We start from the raw sequence: 18,652 nt of genomic DNA, 5'->3' as shown, positions 1-18,652 counted from the left end.
GATGGGGCTGGAAGACTCAGGTACCTTTGCTCTGCACAGCCAACTGCCTCCTGGAGTCCATGTCTAATGGGTTTGAGATCTCCCTTAGCACTAACTGTAACCCCTGAAAAACACATGGAAAGGATCACACAGTGAAGTACACAGAAGATTTAATTACAATTTAGATGTGTTGGACAGACGTGCTCACCTTGGTGGATGCATTTTTCTCATGAGCAGCACCACTGGAGTGTGGCTGAGCTGCTGCACTGCTGACATGAGTGCATGACCCTGCCTGTCCAACCTCGCCATCTGATTTGGACTTCAACAGCTGAGGGAAGGAAGACAGATCAGGTCATTGATTTTTTTCATATTTGAAGGAGAGATGCTTTTGCACCAAGACTTTTTAAGAATTTTTGATTTAATCTTAGTTTGTGCTTTCTGACCTGTGGTAACTACATGTCTGGGATAACTAACATAGAACTCTTTTGAGCAAGTGGACAAGGTTATGGTTGTCGCCGTGGTCAAGCTCAGTGCTGACCTGACCTTTGTCCTCACTGTCTGCTGTTCAGACAGTGACTCAGGCCTTTCTCTGTTTCTCACCTCCACAGCTGGGTGCAACAATGATGTCAGTCATGTTGGCTAAAATACTTCCTTTTCCAGCTCACAGCATGTTACCGGACAATTTACAATAACATGTTTCAGTTTATGGCTGCACAAAATACCAAATTGAAGATTACACTTACCGGCATCTCTATTTGACTAATCTTAGCAAATTTCCTCATTACTGTCCCATTACTGTAAACCTTTTATAGTGACAGGAGAGGTTCACACACTACCCTGTCTTGCTTTGTCCACTAGAGGGCCTCCTTGTCATAAAAATACAGATAGTTTAATTGTTATAGAGAATCACCTGAATTCGGGAGCTCAAGACAGTGATACATCTGGCCTGTCATTGGCGTGCTTTCATAAGGCTCTGAGTTCACACACTGAAAAGTATCTGCCAGGGGAGCATACAGCAGTGAGCAAGAGAGAGTGCAACATTTACCTGCCCGTGTCTGCGTGTGGAAAAAGACTTTGCAGGCAGTGGTGGAGGACATGACTGAGGCTCTCCAGCAGCCATGATGTCCTGGTACCAGCGCTCGAGGTTAATAGGAGGCATTGCATTCCTGCTCAGCTCAGGCTGGCTCTGAGGTGATGAAAAGCATCCAGCCAAAGAAAAAAAAAGGAAGCAGTAAAGCAACGGCATCAGTAACAGAAGCATCAGGCAGGCAGGACAGATGACTATGGACCAATCCTTGCAGCAAAATCAGATCGGAAATTTAGAAATTCAGTTGATGGCTGCAACGTGGGGAGTTGCCAGTTACCAAAAAGTGCTTTTTAGAAATTGGACACCATCAACTAGGAAAGACAAACCTGTGCAGAGAGAAAAGAGGAAGGACCACATGCAGCTGAGTAGCATGAGAAGGCAGATTCAGAGGAGGCCAGTTGGAATGATGGAATAGATGAGGAGGAGGAGGAAGAGGTGTCCAGTCTCTGCATCCCAAAGATCTGACTTAACTGACTGACTGTGATGTACTCCTTCACACAAATAACCACCCCCATACAGATACAGAGAGAAACAAGACAAACACACACATTCACAGAACAGGGAGAGAGCAGAAAAGAACAACAGGAAGGTGAATCTAAAGGAAACATCATTTGATATAAGATTGATTTGCTTTGGTAGGTTCAGTCTTTAGTAAAGAGAAAGAGAGCAGGCAGGGCCTCTACCTCACACGGCAGAGCTGGAGCTACAGCGAGGGAGAGGCAGTGGAGAGCAGCAGGGGAAGGAGAGTGAGGCTGCATAGAAGCATTTCCATACATCTTATAGACATCAGACAGCCTGAGGTACTCCTGCATCAACGGCCAGAAAAACAGGGATGAGAAGGCTGAAGATGACGACAGTCGACACTTAGAGAAGTCGTGCAGATTCACAAAGCAAACATGAGGACATCACAACTCATTTCTAACTTTGAAATCAATATGGATGGCAATCACTTCACACTTTAATCATCGGGTCATCTTCCATTTTTTATATCATCCAGTTTATGATGTTAGTTCATTGTTGTAGAAAACAATTCTGCTCAAATGCTTCAAGTCCAGGTGACATAACCACTAACTTGGAGGATGTACAAGCCTCAGACAAACAATGCTTCGATGACGGCACAAACCTGACCTACTAACATACATACTGCAAGCTTGCTGTTGTTTGTCAGTATTTGCTAAGACACTTGCAGAAACTGCAGCACAGGCATTTAGGATTGGTTAGGTTTTGTTTGAGATTTACCTCTTGTAGCCTAACAGGGCAGAGTTCAGGGGAGGGGATGAGAGAGGAGGAGAAGGAGGCAGAGGAAGGACAGGGGCTATCAGGAGGACCGTCCGCATAAACAAGGTCAGGTTCGCTGATGTGAAGCAATTCCTGTTTAGAAAGTTCATCTAAGTTGCCCACTCTTGCAGTAATTTCCCTCCAGCTCAGAAGCCACAGGTGGTTGTGATATCGTGTTTCACACGCTCCCACTCACCTCCTTCATGCTGCTGTTGGGCTTTGGGAAATTCTTCTCTCCTGTCAAGGTGTGGTACCTCTTCTCCACAGCACACAACCTGTCTTGCTCCTAGAGGACAGGACCAGCATGTATATACAAGTGATTTCACATTTAATCATAGCTACCGGTATTTCTTGCATCACTATTATCAATATAATGCAATGCAGTGAAGACAAGGTTTATTATTAGACCTTGTGTAACAGCTGCAGAGTCAGTGTCCTGTCTTTAGCCATCCTCTCACAGTCTCCAGCCGCCTGTAACCCCAGCTGCTTCGCCTGAGCGTCCAGAGCAGCCATCTTCTCCTGAGAATCAAAAAGCCCAGTTTCAAACCGATATATAATCTTGTGTAGGTGATCATATCTCACACACATATACAGTATATGTGTGTGAGATATGCATGCGCTCCCACCTTCCTCTTGGCCACGCTGCACTGATACTCGGCTCGCTCTTGGAGAAGCTGCGAGCTCTGGGTCTCCCTCTTCTCCTCCAAACTGCTCTCCTCCTCCAGCTGGCAGAACTCCAGCTCTTCAAACTGCTTGGTCCCAGATTCCAGAGCTTCAGCCTTCTGTCCACGGACAGATAAACACACACCGTATGAAACGACTGACACAGACTTGTGACATAAGGTTGGTAATATTATTATATATGTTGTTATGTTTTTCTGATTGTCAACAAAGCTCATGAAAAGACAAACACCATCAATGAGTGGATCTGAGCCCGATACAACTAATTCCTGAATGCCAACCTCCACTCTCCCTGGTTCCTACTGAAAGGCTGGAGAGGTTGGAAAATACTGAGAAATGGACTAAAACATTGTGTCGGTGTTTTCATGGGATTTGTTCACAGTTAGAAAAACAGTTCATGATGAAATAGCAAACTTTTCATACCATCAGATCTGTCAATGCTCTGCCTAAAAGCATTAAGTGGGTGTGGGTGACTTGAATCGTTCACAGTCAGTTGTCAAATGCAAAACACATGCAAACTTTTAGAGCAAAGCTGTTAATAACTTTATTAATTAACGCTAATTGCAACTGACAGTGTCAAGCATCCAGAATGAGGGAACAGCAGCAATTAGGCAGCAGTCTAAAATAGCTACTGGAGTAGCGAAAGCGTTGCCCACTGTGCAGTCCCACTTACATGGCACTGACACAATAAACCTTACACATTTAGGTAATGAAGGGCCACAGCAGAAAAAGAGGAAATGCACAGTCTGCAGATTTATGAGTAGCTCTGAGTGCTTCAAACAGAGTCAGTGTCATGTCTGTGGCTGTTTCTGTGCAGATCATACAGAACTGTGGTATCTGGTATATCATAACTCACTGTTGCCAGCCAGTGGGCTGTGTGAGAACACTGACCCTGCTGAGCTGCTCCTGTAACTGTTCCCTTAGAGACAAGGGGCACTTATCAAACTGCCTCTTCAGCTCATTGTACTCATTCCTCTGCTTTTCCAGGACCTTCCGCTCAGCCGACACATTAGCCCTGCCCTAAAAACACACGGAAACACACGCACACACACACATACACACAATTGGGTCCGCAGTCAGACACACATACGCACACCACCCCAGGGAGAAACAAAAAAAAAAAAAATCACAGATAACTCAAATCCATGCAGCCAGGTTTTAAAGCTAACAGGCCAAGGCAGTTAAAGTATTAGAGGAGGAGTATTAGAGGTTAGGTTGGCAGGAGTGTTAGGGGTTAAAAGCTTTACACATCGGATCACATCAAAACAGGAGGGAAAATAAAAAGCTGTGTGCACGTCTGAATAAACATTTTAGTGTCGGACACGTCCAGATAAAAGCCCAGGACATGTGAGCAAGATTTCAGCTGTTGTTGTTTTTGTCTATTTAAACACAAGACGTGTTGGACACTGCAGAGTGAAGACAGTTTGTGCTTTGTGTTTTAGGACAGACATCTACTAAATAAGCAGTGCAAGTCAGCTGAGACATCAGAAAAACAGACACTGTATTTCTAGATTGCTTGCATATTTGTGAAGGAGTGCGTTTCTATATATTCAAACACAGACACTAAAGAACATGTCTAACATTCACGTGCAAACTGTGCAAGACCGACGGCTTTGAGTGAACTAACAGTAATTACAGTATCACATTCTTTCTTCCTGGGTGCCCACCTTGTCCTTCTCTTTCTGCATGGCCTTGTCCAGCTGGCTGAGTTTGAGCTGCAGCTGAGAGATGATTTCATTTTCAGCCTCCACCTGCTCTTGCTCTGCCCGCCTCTCCGCCTGCAGCAGGGCTTGCTCCATCTCCGCCTACAGACAAATATGGAGTCAGAGTCTGCAAACCACCAAGTACTGTCGAGCTAAATAAAAAAACTTACAGGTGAAGCCGCTTCCACTTGTGTGTGTGTGTGTGTGTGTGTGTGTGTGCTGACCTCCTGTTTGGTCTCTTGTAGCTGCCGCTCCAGTTCACTGACTCTGTGCTTCAAGTTATCAACCCTGGCCAAGATCCTGGTCCTCTCCTCCTCCAGGTAGACCTGCTCCTGACCGGCTAACAGCTCTTCACACTGACGGCAGGTTTAGTAAAAAACTTAATCAGCGAAAAGCACAAATTATATAATTCTCTCCACACGTGCATGCATGCATGAATGTGTTTATTACCTCTTGGTGTGTGCTCTCTGTGCTGCTGGACTCCTCTCTCTGGGCTTCCTCATCATTCTCTCTCACCCTCTGGGGTCTATCTACTCCCTGAAGGGACACCACGCCTCCTGCGTCAGAGCAGGTCCCGGCAGCGCCCCCCAGCAGCCCACTCCTCACCACCTCAGCCAGCTCCACAGCGCTGTCCTCATGATTATACTCTGCACACAGATTGAGGATGGTCTCCAGCCTCTGTCGCTCCTACAGAAGACATGTGAGACGTAAACGTGCTGTCCTACATTACAGATCATATTGCAGATTAGCTTCAAATGTCCTTGTGTGACATTGTCCCATTTAGGCAGCTGTCCCTCAGCCACGGGTACGGGACAACTGTAACCTGATCGCAGGAGGGCTGAGGCTGATGCAGTTTGTCTCCCAGGAGGGCTTCATAGTGAAACCTGTCAGAGCCGGAGTTGTTTATGAACACAGAGTCTGACAGAAGAATAAATGTAAGACGCCGGCCAGTTTTGGTTGCTGACTGACAGTATCTGAGATTACACTACACCAGTTGTCAGTCTGATCACAGACACTTTAAATGACTTTATTTAGATTCTTGTTTGGTGTTTCTTCACTCTGCCGTTCTGTTGTCTCTCATCACTCCACACAATGGGATACTTGCCCGAATCTACCAAAATAACAGCGCAGAATATGTAATCATCATTCCAATCTGATGATAATTAGAAATCTGCCTTGGCCACGAACAATTGTGTCTGATGTGCCTCCTGTTATTTCAACAACCATCAGCCCATGTCTGTCTGCTATTCAAATTATTCAGGCTGTTAAAATAACCACACCAACTCTGTCATGAGCATTTACTTGAACCGCAAGATTTACACCTTAGACAGTTGTTTATACTGTGCATGTCTAGTTAATTCCTTGATGAAATATCATATTTATCTGAACTTCAGAGTTTGAATTCCCAGGTTAACTAATGATCAAGACATTTTGACTTAACAGATTTAAAATCTGAAGCTTTCTGACAGTGAGTAAGATAAGAAGACTGACTCCACAATTATCAGACTGTGATGAAGTTAGCTTTAAGTTGGATATTCGACCAGGTCCAGTGGCGTCCTCTGACTCAGTTTCACCCTGTGTTGGCAGTGGGAGGATGTTTAGCTCTCCTCCCTCCTCCTGCTTAAAGTGGGGGGTTAAACTTAGAGACCATCAATAAATTACTGTTTAAACACGATAATATGTTTTTTTTCAATACCTTCATGCTAATTTGCCCATATCAGTGACAATTAATTATCAAAAAGATTACACAGAATTAGTCTCATTGATTGACATTGAACATGTAATTCATTTTTTATATCAATATTAAACATAGAAATAATTGCATTTTTATCAGTAGCTTCCATTATGTAATGTGACCCAGTGACTCCACATCAATACCACAAAGTATACATTTACTGGATATGGACTCACATCTTTGTCGGCTTAAGAGTTTTTTTTTTTTTCTATATTGTGAACACTGAATGATGTTAGTGTTGGAGGTGCTTGCAGGCAGACTCTGTCACCCGCAGATGGATGTTTCAAGTCTTTTCAACTGAGCAATTTTCCAAAATGCTTTTAGTTTTAACTAAAAAATGCAGGTCATTTGGTTGAACAAAATGCAGCACTTAAACAACTTCTGCTCCATTTTCACCCAAAATGTTGCAGTTTAATTTGCAAATAAAATGTTTTTGTTCCATGTATCATCAAAGAAAGCCTCTCAGTTAACCATAGCCCTCTCAAAAATAGAAATATTTGGACTCTGGATTCCAAACTAGCGGTTTGGCCTCTTCTCGGTGGAAATGAGGCTGAAATTAACTTTTCTATTACATCTCTTCCGCTCTGGCTATGCCCTTTACTTACGCTGAGAGATAAAGTGCAGCATGGCTTTTTAATGTGAAGCAATATCCATGTGTGTGGGTTCACTAAAATGAGAAAAAAAAATCCTGCATAGCTGTGCCAAGTGTGCCAAAAGAGCAGTGAGCCAAATATAGAGCATTCATTTCACTGAGAGGAAATCCTCTCTTTGTCTCTCTCATCTATAGGTCTATAATTTATCATTTTGGTGTTCTTCTTTCTGTAAAGGCTGCAATACCCACAAATCAAGAACCTTGTCCAGGACCCAAACCTGGTTCACCATGCACCCTCTGATCTGAGGGGTCCAAAAATCTGAGACCACATATGCACCATTTAAACATAAATGCTACATAAACAACAGGGAACATAGAGGTAACCTGATAAAATGGGTCTGTTAAAGGAACAGTTCAGTAGAATAGTAGAATACATGAAGCTAAATTAACCATCTGTTGGTTGACAGAGTGCTATCAATCTTCTTATTTAACTCCCAGGAAAAAAGTGAATAAGCAAATATCCCAAAAACTCTAACTATTCTTTTAACAGGAGCCCTGCATTCTGGTGAGGTGGTCACTGACTGTTCAATGTGTCACACAGTGGTTATCTACTTTCATCGTATATATGCAGGAGTGTACATATTTTACTGTATATACACAAGCAATAAAACCTATTATCATCATCCTGTATTTACCAAGTAGCCTACTGGCAACATTTCAGATCACTGAAAAACCTGGAAACTTCAGCCAATATCAGACACATTTCACATTTTAGCTCACAGCCATAGTATGTTTTTTGTTTTTTTTTGTGTGTGTGTTTTTCATTTAGCTGCAGGGTTGGTGGTTTGACACTGGTGCTGTTTAACTGTCCATCATAATATGACTGCCTACAAAATTAGCAAATTTGACATCACAAATAAACAAGTAACAATAAGTATTAAATCCTCAGGCAAAGAAATGTTTGTCCGTTATGCATTTTTGTTTTTGCAGAGGTGATGCTTACTGTACACTGTCTACACGTGGACATACGGGATGACTCGGCAGGGTAGAGTGGCTTTGACACAAACATCCACAGAAGTCAAAGCCCTATCAGCCCATGAAACTCAGACACACGTTACCAGAAACCTTTGGTTCCTGAAATAGTCTGTGGACATGGAGAATGTCCGGGAATGACCCCCCCCCTCCCACCCCCTCTGTGGTTCCTTCAGCTGTCAGTATAGTGGCAGGATAGGGTGGAGGGGGTGAAGAATGGTGGGGTGTCTGGTGGGTGTGGATTGAGGATGGATAACAAGTATGCAGTCTATGATCTGGCGTGGGTTTGATTAAGAAAGAGCCTTCAGTCAAAGCGGTGGCAGCTTTGAAAGTAAATGCCAGTCGTCCTCTTGGTAAATATAGTGTTGAGCAAGAGGCAGCCACGCCCTCCGCTCTGGACCTTAAGACTTGTGTGGAAGAATGTTCACCCCGTGTCACTGCGGCCACATGCGCTGACGATGCCAGTAATGCTCAAGGGGGATGAGTTAGTGGCTGTATGCCAGGAGATTTGGACAAGATATCTGAATGCAGACATAGTGTCTGCCATGCCAGCAGTCTCAGCGCCTTCTCCACTTAACTGTATTTATGTGCTTTAAAACCATGGTGTTTGTATGTCTCCATCAATTGTCCTGATTGTTTTAAATGCTGTGTAATGAAGCCAAATATGATGGGTTTTTTTTTTTTTTTTCAAATTGTGGACAATGACTGACTGGCTGACTAACTAGTGAACTAACTAAATTAATTAACTATTTACTAAAACTTAAAATTCACAGAAACACCTGCGATAATTGATTTTTCTTAACAAAATCTGACATCTACAGCTCATCATATGTACACTTTTCTTTACGATTAAAGTAACAAGACATATGTGTTAATCAGTTAGCTTTAGAGGTTCTGGTAGGCAGATTTTGTTACCTTCAGACAGAACCAGGTTAGACTTACCCCTGCTTTCCACTAGCTGATGAACATAAATCAGCAGCCAGCAGGACAAAGACCCAGATATTCTTCTAAGTAATTGGCAGGAACCCAAACAGAACTAAAAACTCTGCTGGACGTTTAATAAAAACTGTTTAAAACTATGTTTTTTTTAAACAGTTTGTATGCCCGGATGCAGCTGTGGCTCTGTACCTTTAAGCTTGTTTTGATGTTTTTCTCTTAAGTTGATCATGGAGATTTAAAGTATATACAAATTCCACCCATACTCAGGGTATAGAATAAACTAAGAGTCATAAAGGACAAAACAGAGCAGCAAATGTTTTCTTTATGGCTTCCTGAGTGAGGTTCACAGCAGCTTCCAGATTTGGACTGGACCTATCATTCTGAAATGATTTTCATATCTAACTGTGAAGTCATACATGAAAGGTTAATCACTTACCAGTTTCTCCATTTCCTGCTCACGCAGCCTCTCCTCTCTCTGCCAGCGGTGGTATTCCAGCAACTCGTCCTCATTGTCACTGATCTCAGAGATGCTGTTTTTGCGCTCCCGGGTATATGGTTTCATAATACTCTGTTCTTTGCTGGAGGATCCTGTCACAGTCATGCAAGAGGTTTTTCTTTGGCTACGAGGGCTAGCAAGAGGAGACGTACCAGACAGAGAGCCCAGGCCTGACATGATGGCACTTCCCGGGCCAGGCTTTAACTGCCTGTTTCCAGGGTCCTTCTCCAGCCCATAGAGTGGTGATGGACTCTGGGCATACATTGCTCTCATGGCCTCTGCTTTTGTTGTGAGTTTACGGTGGCCCTGGGGGCTGTCGGGAACAGGTTTACCAGTGACGCCTTGTGAGGGGAGGGAGGAAGCCGAGCCCTGCGATCCTGGAGTCCCTCTGTGGGACATGTAAGGGCTGAGAGGAGGAAGTTCTCTGAGGCTGGTGGGCCCAGTTGGCTCTGGATTCCTGAGCCTTTGAGGGACATCAACATACTGACCCTGCTCTCGCATGGGGCTGGGGGCTCTCTTCTGTAGGGAGGAGCCTCTTACTCGAGGGCTGGAAGGAGCCGCTGGGGAAAACTTGACAGAAGATGATTTGTGAGTTAGGCTACAGCTTTCTGTGCCCTGTCCTGACCCCACGCTAGGCTGTGTGGGACCTGACCTTATGTTCCTAACAAGCTTTGGGCTCTCCTGGGCCCTTTGACCACCACTAGCGCTGCCTGAGGCGACAGACAGTGAGGCCCGTGGATGAGGAACAGGAGTGTGGTTGTTATGAGGGGACCGGGCAGGTACTGGAGGAGTTTTGCTGCTGTTTTCATAAATGGAGTCCGCTGTCATGGAGTTGTTTCTTCCATTGAGCATGTTTGGAGGAGAGTGCTGAAGGCCTGGCTGTTTACCAGATCCTGATGCTGCTGCTGATGATGATGATGATGATGATGATGGTGCCTTCAGCACCAAAGAGTCCTGGAGGTTCTTTGCAATGTTGTTGATTTTGGAGTCACCGTTGCTTGAAAGAGACTGATGGTTCCCGTTAAGGACACTATGAGAGTCTGCAGGAGGGAGACAGAAACACTTGTGCATGAGCATTCCTGTTGAATAAATAAGGAGGCCAAGCACACTTAAAAAGACAGTTGTAAAAACACACGTAAACAAACACACAGTGGGAGGAATCTGTCCTGTGTCATCTTTGTCCTTTTGACATCCACCACACCTCAGGTCAGTGTTGTAGAGCAGCGAGGGTCGCCCATAAAAGGAAAAATACACTCGCCTGAACATGTTGTTGCACACACACAGTGTCTCAGTGGCCCACTTTACATAGCGATAAATGTCTTGGAGCCCATGCTCCCCTGTATGAACCAAACCCAGCGATCTGGATGTTGTGCTCCTCACTGGTTGTCGTAATCCTACAGGGATCTGGAGTTGCTAAATATAAAAGCTGCAGCCTTGTACCTCATTCAGAGCAGATGAAATCAGGGCCTGGTCAGGAAAGAGCGGGCCATGCACGCTGGGCAGGGTGTGGTGGTTCTTACTGTACTGTTCAAGCACTGACAGCCAAACCAGTAAGGTCAGAGGAGAATGGCTTCTAAATATCATCGACAGCACAAGGAAACAGTTACCACAATTACATAACATCATATAAATGTAACTGTATAAAGTGGGAAAAAAATTATCCAAAAACTGGTGGCAAAGACTATAATAATCCTTTGTCACAATAGGGTCACACACTGAGCGAAAAGCACAGATTTAAATGAACTAGATCACAATGTAGGCCACAGATAATTAGTTCTGAGCAAGCTATTTCCACATCCTGTCAAGGATATTAATAACCAATATCAAAACTTCAACACCAGTTGAGCTGGAGAATTGAGAAGCTCAAAACTAGTCATTGAGGTCTGGGTTTTGCATCAACTTATCTAACCAATCAACTAACCAACTAACCAAGGATGTAAGCCTTTAACGTGCATATTTTAAACTGAACTACATGGAAGTGTACAGCCCATGTTTAGCATTAGTGGGAACTCAGGCAATGTTTTCACTTTTACAGTAAGGTGGATGGAAGCCCAAGTGATGATAATAGTTTGTGTGAATATCAGCCTAAAGCATTTGCTCTGCCCAGAATAGCTGCTGAGGAAAGTGTGCAACCTTCATACACACAGTTGTCAAGGACCAGCTTATTTCTGGATCGCAGGAATTGTTCAGTCTGGAGTTAGATGTTGCGTTATTGTCTTGCATAAGTATGAAAGCAGGGTCTTTACCAGTGGGAGGAGTTTTTGTGGTGCCTAGTCCTTGGCTTCCTCCAGGCAGCATGCTCTTCATCCTCAGGGCCTCTTCAGGGTGGTTGAAGCGGAAAAAGGCCGACTGACCAAAGCACAGCATGCACCCTGCGAGGAGAGAGCTGTCAGTGATGTGCTGGTTGTCACCTCCATAAATGTACAGCTACAAAAACTGATTTTTGATCCGGTGTTTTTGTTCCTGTGTTTCTATACACATGCTCTAACTTCAACTATTCAACCAATTTCAATTAAAAATTCACCCTTACAAAATAACAAAACAAAACAAACTCTCGTCTAGAATGATTGCAGTTAGTTTGTATTTGTAAAAGTAACAATAGTGGGAGGTTTAAGTGTATAGACCAGTTCTTCTGTGAGATTTATTTTAACTTGTCTTAACATATCACGTATCAGTCTGATTTGTGGTAAAATAAGGAGATCCATGAGTGCAGTGTATTCATCCTCCCGAACAGCAGGCAGTGTGTTTAACTGTTTAACTGACGTTCATAAACTGAGTTTAACTCACGTGTGATTAACCAGTAAGTGAAATTAACTCCTTCTTCTTTCTCTGCATTTCCGGTGGCTTTCAAGAATGCCTGATATATTTCCTGAGATTCACACGCTGTTGTTTAGTTTCCAGTTATGGATACTCCACAGGGGGTTTGAGTATTTACTTCCTCCTTCAAAATAAAGTCAACATTGTTCCTTATGATATAACTGAAGCAGCTTCCTCCATTCCAGAGTTGTTTTATTCAGCATTTCATGATTGTCCTTTGAATGAAGCAATGCCTGAGGTATTCTTGTTGAGCAGCTGCTGCCTCCTCATGCACCGGCTGATCACCCAGCTTCAAATGACGTTCTGGTGTAGCTGCTGGCTTGGATCCCATGTAGAGGGGACTGAGGGGGGCGGGACTGTTATGCTTTTTTTTATGGCATGTATGCATGTTACTGGAAGGACATGGGACTGTTTTGATATTGCTGCTGTCGCCAAGTGCTAGCCCATGGTGGGAATCATAGGGTCTCTGTAAATAATATTATAAAGAGTACGGTGTAGACCTGCTCTATATGAAAGGTCCCCGGTGATAACTTCTGTTTTGTTTACTTCTGTAAAAATTTACTTGACTATTCGTGAAGCTAGAAGGTGTTTTTGTTGACTTTATATCAATTTAAATGGCAGAACCCAGTTTACCCACTAAAAGTTTTCTGTTGTGATACTGCAAATACAGTGGCCATTTTAAGTTATTTGACTGTACATCATGTAAGTTTTTTAGACTAATGTGGACACTATATGCACCACTGTCCAACCAAATGACTAATCATCTTGTTACATTTTAATGGCAAATATTATGAAATTACTGATATAAGATTCGAGATAAATAAGCTTTAACACCAACACTCATGATACTGCTGTTATTTAAGTCTGTAATTGTGCTACCTTGTGTCAGACGATAGGGTTTGGTGATGGGACGGCCATCGACAGAGCACTGGTTTCCACATGGGTACAAGGTGATAATGCCTCCCTGGTTTTCAATGTAGCAATGCTGTGCTGCGATGCCGAGGCCCTGCAGGGGGATATCTGTCCCCTCACTGCCCAGCGTGGTTCTCCCTGCAACAAGAGAACACATTTTCTCAGTATCAGTTACCGGACATCCATATGGACTTGTGAATACTTTTGTGAAGTATTCTTAGGTTGAGGTTCAAAGACAGAGGTCTCAGAGGTCAAGTAAAAAATGGAGTCAGGTGTTAGTCTCAAGAGATGTCCTTAGCCTGGCAGATGACAGACATCATGTCAGTGGTAGTTAATATAACCATCTACTATTTACTGTGTTGTACTTTCATTATCGGTTATATGCCATCACTGCCAGGATGCAAGAGATATAACTCAACACAAACACATACAGTATGATACATTTTCTTATTTGATACCACAATCAAGATACAGCAAAAAGAAAATCCCGAAGGCTTTTTGGCTGGAGCGGGGGCCAGCCCTATAATCTAAAATATGTCCCTGGCTGACTGACTGACTGACTGATCATATTTCCACCATTGGTCAGTGGCTCATCACCAAATGCCTCATCACTGAGTTGGAGTTTCTGGCACAAACAAATCCTATTAGGGGGTGTTTATAAACTACAGTGTTGCCAACTTAGCACATTGTCGCTAGATTTAGAGACTTTTTTCAAGTAAGACTGGGTATAAACCTGGTACATGGCTGGTCCATATGTGAATACCACTGGGGAATTAGGGCTACACCTCTTGTTACAAGTGGTCTACCGGTCTGCAAGTGACTGAGCCTCGCCTCGATGATGGCAAATAAACTACTTTCATTACACATGTCATTATATCTAAAGGGGAAGAATAGCTAAACATAAGACAGAGGAGAGAGCAGGAGAATGAGAGAGTGAGAGAAAAGTCATCTGTAACGAAACTAGCATCTGATTAGCATGTAAAAAGAAACACCTGCAACCGGAAAAGAGTCAATATACCTGCTGCAACACAGCAATAAAAGCCCTGTAAGGGCTTTTAATTTGAAATGATTACAGGGCAGTGTTGAGTTTGTTTTAACAGCAATGCAGTAACTTTAACATGGCAAACAGGAGCGACTCAAAACGAGGCTTCTTACTAAAATACCATTATGGCCAATTACACATATCAAACAGAGGGAGTTAGAAATAAAGCTCTGACTCAAATAAAGACCGGTCTGGAGATGAGGTAAGTAAAGGCTAAACTATTGTGGATCTCTGAAGCTGTGAGCTGTATGAGAGAAAGATCTGTCTCTTCTAACTTCTCTCATTTTATAAGTAAATATAGCTGAAATCATAGCATAGCATTTGTGTTTAATTTATGTGTTTGGTGATTTTTTCAGATGATGTCGCAGTTATAAAGTCAGGGTTTGACCATAGGCAGTGCAGCCATATACTAGGTTTTGACCTAGTCTTGTTTCTTTGGTTGTGCTGTCTCCTCTCTTTTCCTCTGTGGTGTCTGGGACCAGTGTGAGACCATGGTGCAAGAAAATCACAGACAAGAGTGCAAATGCAGCTGTGGTACAGTATGAATAACAACTAGATGGTGTCAGTTTTTGTCAATTCATCACTCCTGACAAGCTGTGCCACTTACTTATTAAAGAACCACTGACTTGTTTTGTGTGCTTTTTGTCCATATGCTGCTAACAATAGCATAGATCACAGATCCTATAGTCAATACAGAGATAGCTGAGCTGACACAAACTGTAGTTCACCAAGAAGGTTAAAAACCATGTGGAGTTTCCTAATCCTGCAGCACCTCTTACAATTACAGTATCTTAAAAAAGCAGCATGAAAAGGTTGGGCAGCATGTTTCACAAGCTGTTAGTGAAGTTTCAGAGCTCCCATTCAACAAGCACATGACGATATCTAGAAAACAAGCGCTCAACTTTTGAATTCTAGTGAAAATTTACTTCGGTTTAAACCAGAACTCTGTGACACACACACACACACACACACACACAGGTCTTCACCTTCCAGCAGTGGTAGCAAAGTGATGGCTGTGCTCAGACGTCCACTTCCCAAGCTCACCAGGTGGGGGCGCTCTGCCTGGACTTTCAGGGACTTGCCGGTCTCAAACAGGTCTAAAGGAGTGTTCTGTCACAACAAAATCTTTTGTAAGACACCATTGCATTGTCCTAAAAACAGTCACATCCTCAAAGTCAGCTCTCAAGGAAGTGGGTATATTAATTAGGTTTCCCAAATCAGGTTTGTAAGGAAACCTGGCAGGGAAAATTAGATGTATGAAAGACTGAACAACAAAACTTCAGTATTAATATGTTCAAATAAGAAGTCCAGCATATGTACTATAATTAAACTGTACAACAGGTCTTCATCCTGAAATGTGTCCCTTTTTTACCATTGAATAAATCACATTATGATAAGTGGGAAGATACAAAATATAAATCTGATGAAGCAACACTGTGATGAAGAAACTAGTTTAGAAACTATCAAGACCAGAACCTATTACCACTGGGGTTTGTGAGGGGCCTGCATTGGTTAAGACAGTGGCTGTCACATGGGCAATAATATTCACTCGCTACATTTTATGATCCTGGAAAACAGCCTCATGCATTACCAACCCAGCTGACTGGAGCTGGAAGAATGAGAAACACTTGTTAAAAAAACAATAGTAGAGTTAGAGCCCAAAGAGACAGAGCATAGAAACATCTGGAGATTATCATGCAACACTTTTTACATGTAAAAGATGTAGAATTAACATATACTGTGGATATATATGTTTAAAAAATATAGATATGTCCGTTCTTACAACAAGCACTGACTGCCTGATTCATTTGACTGGTAGTGAAGCTGGTTCTTCTCAGTAATGCTGAATAACAAGTCAGCTCATCGCAGATGGCAACAGAAATAAAGTCAGTTACATTTAAGACCCCACTTGTATCAGCTTTAAATGGTCACCGGTCCTGAGGTAAGAACTGACTCACCTGTAAGACCTGGTGAGTCTGTCGCCCATGTTCCACTCTATTCCTGCTCATGCGGTCCATGTCGGTCGGACTGTCAGAAGTGTCTGACACATGAAGATCCTGAAGCAAACACATACATAGAGAGAGAGAGAGGGGGGGGGGGGGGGGGGGGGGGGGGGGGGGGGAGCAGGGGATGAATGGGAGCGCTGGGAATACTGCTACTACAGTTGTACTACAATGGGAACAGTGCTTTCCTTAGAAACCCTCCTGCCCCAGTTATAAGCCCATGTGACCAAACCATTATAGTGGGTAATTCTTTCTCCAGAACTAGCCAGACAAAATGATCCACCAAGAAAGCTGGCATTGATTTATGCCTCAATCTAAGAGAGATTACTGACTTTACATGTTAGAGAATGAGCACAAGCAGGTATTTGACAAAAAGTGTGGCAAAAGCAGCCTGATCTTATGTCAGTATCATCACAATTGTTGCGTTGGAGATGTAGCAGAAGGTGTGATAGAGCTGTGCAGGTGCCTTACACACGAGGGGTCAGATCACTGCTTCCTCTGACCACGATGAGTCACTCTGTGACTCACTCACAGATCTTGCAAACACAAACACACACACACTCCGTGTTTGCAGACAGATGCTCCAGATTAGATCCAGCTGTCTGCTCATCGCGCTCACATCAAACGAGAGGGGAACAACAACCCGCGAGGACCAGACATATCTCAAACAATCACATACAGACACATAAGACGTCCAGATGACTCACCATATTTTCCTGCTAAAAGCTGGTATCCAAGTCTCTCTCTATCACCCACATGGATTGCTTGTCCTGGCAACAATTTTGTATAGCTCTGCATTCCAAGCAAAACTGAAACAGACAATCGTCTACAATCTAGTGTCTGTTTTGTCTGCTATGAACCAATGGGAAATTTAACTCATGTAATGTTCTGACAGGTACATTTCAGAGGGGATTTCTTAACTTCAAAGATCTGGCATTTCCAGATGGATGGCAAATTAAGGAAATATCCAAAAAAAAAAAAAAAGAGTCTCAGTAAAGTGTTGAGCCACCTTCAGCCTCCAGAACAGCTTCAGTGATTTTCAGCAGAGAATCTCTGAAATGCTTCTGAATGGTTGAACACCATTCTTCCAAAAGATGTGATGGTGGTGAAGAGCGCTGCACTGTCTGTCAGTCCAAAATCTCCCATAGCTGTTCAACAGGGCTGAGATCTGATGACTTTGAAGGCATCAGCATATGGTTCACATTCATTTTATACTCATCATCAACCATCCGTGTTACCATCTGTCCTGTGTTTCTCAATTATTCTGTTTTTTCCTTGAATTTCTCTCCAGTCTGTGTATGAGGAAATGACCACATCAACCCATTCACACCCTAACACATGACTGTTACATCAAAAAGAAATGCTTGAGCTCTTTGTTGCTCTGTGCTGACATCACTGATCAGTTAAAATTAAAAAAAAAAAAAAAAATAGCCAAAAACCATCCACAGCTGTCATACTCCAAGTTTAGCTCAGTTTTTTTCAGACAACGGGGCGTTCAATCCACGTCTGATGTCACTCCAGACGAGGCTGCTGGGTGAAACCACACATTTCTGACAATCACGTCCAGTGTGCGAGTCTCTGTGTGAGGACCCACTGACACGGAGAACAGACCGTCCCCTCTGTTCAGCCCTGACACTGGACCCCTCACGCCTCTGCTGTCAGCCCACTGGCTGTCAACACTGGCCCTCTTTCAGCCACGCACTCAAGACACAGGACAGGAGAGTGGGCAGGGTAATGTCTCTCTGTCTGTCTGACTCACACACACTCACACACACACTCACACACACATATGCACACATATGCTCCTGCTCCCACAAGCCTCAGTGATTTAACGTACACACCCAGGCTGGAGAATAGTTTTAATGCCTGCAAATGCAGGGCCTTCCACTGTAACCTGTCATTATGGGGGCAGTTATGCCCTTCAGAGTTGCCATGAGCTTCTGAAAATAGACACCGCCAGCCACACAGTCTCGGCTGCTACTTTTAAAGAGAAATGACTTTTGCTGAGAACACACTGACAAAACAGAGCCAGACACTAAAAAATTTCATTTAAAATAATTGATGAAATAAAAGATAGTATTATTCTATAAAGGACAACATAAAGTTAGGCAGAAAAATACAACAGCACTGTCAAACACAGTCAGCAGTTTCCTTAGTTTCCTTACTTAGAGACATGCAGCTCTTACCATTTCTCTACTCTTACAGAGTCCAGACAACAGCTAGATCCATATCCATGACTTTGTCTGAAGATTATAAATCCACAGAGCAGTGTCCACATTATTGTTTATGTCTTGCTCCTAGATTTTTTCATTCACCCACTGAGTTCCTCTGCTATTTCCCTCCTCCCAACCCCTTC

General features: G+C 43.3%; 1 protein-coding gene and 1 long non-coding RNA gene across 12 annotated transcripts in view; one reads left to right on the top strand and one right to left on the bottom strand.

Moving 5' to 3' along the window:
• Positions 1–18,652, bottom strand: part of phldb1a (pleckstrin homology-like domain, family B, member 1a) — a 31,487-nt gene that overhangs the window by 9,058 nt on the left and 3,777 nt on the right. For 2 of the 10 annotated variants that reach the window (XM_071461049.1, XM_071461050.1), the window contains exons 2-19: positions 16,252–16,350; positions 15,280–15,403; positions 13,219–13,389; positions 11,769–11,894; positions 9,463–10,562; positions 5,179–5,415; positions 4,953–5,084; positions 4,693–4,830; positions 3,917–4,045; positions 2,971–3,126; positions 2,753–2,863; positions 2,541–2,630; positions 2,306–2,437; positions 1,750–1,872; positions 1,393–1,557; positions 1,025–1,165; positions 188–307; positions 25–103 (exon numbers count right to left, since the gene is read on the bottom strand). In XM_071461049.1, coding sequence (XP_071317150.1) covers positions 25–103; positions 188–307; positions 1,025–1,165; positions 1,393–1,557; positions 1,750–1,872; positions 2,306–2,437; positions 2,541–2,630; positions 2,753–2,863; positions 2,971–3,126; positions 3,917–4,045; positions 4,693–4,830; positions 4,953–5,084; positions 5,179–5,415; positions 9,463–10,562; positions 11,769–11,894; positions 13,219–13,389; positions 15,280–15,403; positions 16,252–16,311 — 3,334 coding nt within the window. In that variant the 5' untranslated portion in view covers positions 16,312–16,350. Of the gene's footprint in view, positions 1–24; positions 104–187; positions 308–1,024; positions 1,166–1,392; positions 1,558–1,749; positions 1,873–2,305; positions 2,438–2,540; positions 2,631–2,752; positions 2,864–2,970; positions 3,127–3,916; positions 4,046–4,692; positions 4,831–4,952; positions 5,085–5,178; positions 5,416–9,462; positions 10,563–11,768; positions 11,895–12,309; positions 13,095–13,218; positions 13,390–15,279; positions 15,404–16,251; positions 16,351–17,003; positions 17,840–18,482; positions 18,633–18,652 lie in introns of those variants that run through there. The other 8 variants (XM_071461046.1, XM_071461048.1, XM_071461051.1 and 5 more) reach the window with 8 other exon arrangements.
• LOC139607829 (uncharacterized) lies at positions 3,053–8,030 on the top strand. Of its 2 annotated transcripts, none has more exons than XR_011684899.1 (5): positions 3,053–3,187; positions 4,726–4,900; positions 4,974–5,048; positions 5,272–5,428; positions 5,513–8,030. It is a non-coding gene; the product is annotated as an uncharacterized lncRNA (long non-coding RNA). The 2 variants fall into 2 exon arrangements; XR_011684900.1 differs by having other exon boundaries at positions 4,974–5,094.

This window comes from Trachinotus anak, unplaced genomic scaffold, assembly GCF_046630095.1.
Source record: "Trachinotus anak isolate AG129_WGS33_773 ecotype Australia unplaced genomic scaffold, CSIRO_AGI_Tana_v1 ptg000024l, whole genome shotgun sequence".
Lineage (NCBI taxonomy): Eukaryota > Metazoa > Chordata > Actinopteri > Carangiformes > Carangidae > Trachinotus > Trachinotus anak.
Note: the sequence above shows the minus strand (reverse complement) of the source record. Positions and strands in the feature narration are given on the sequence as shown.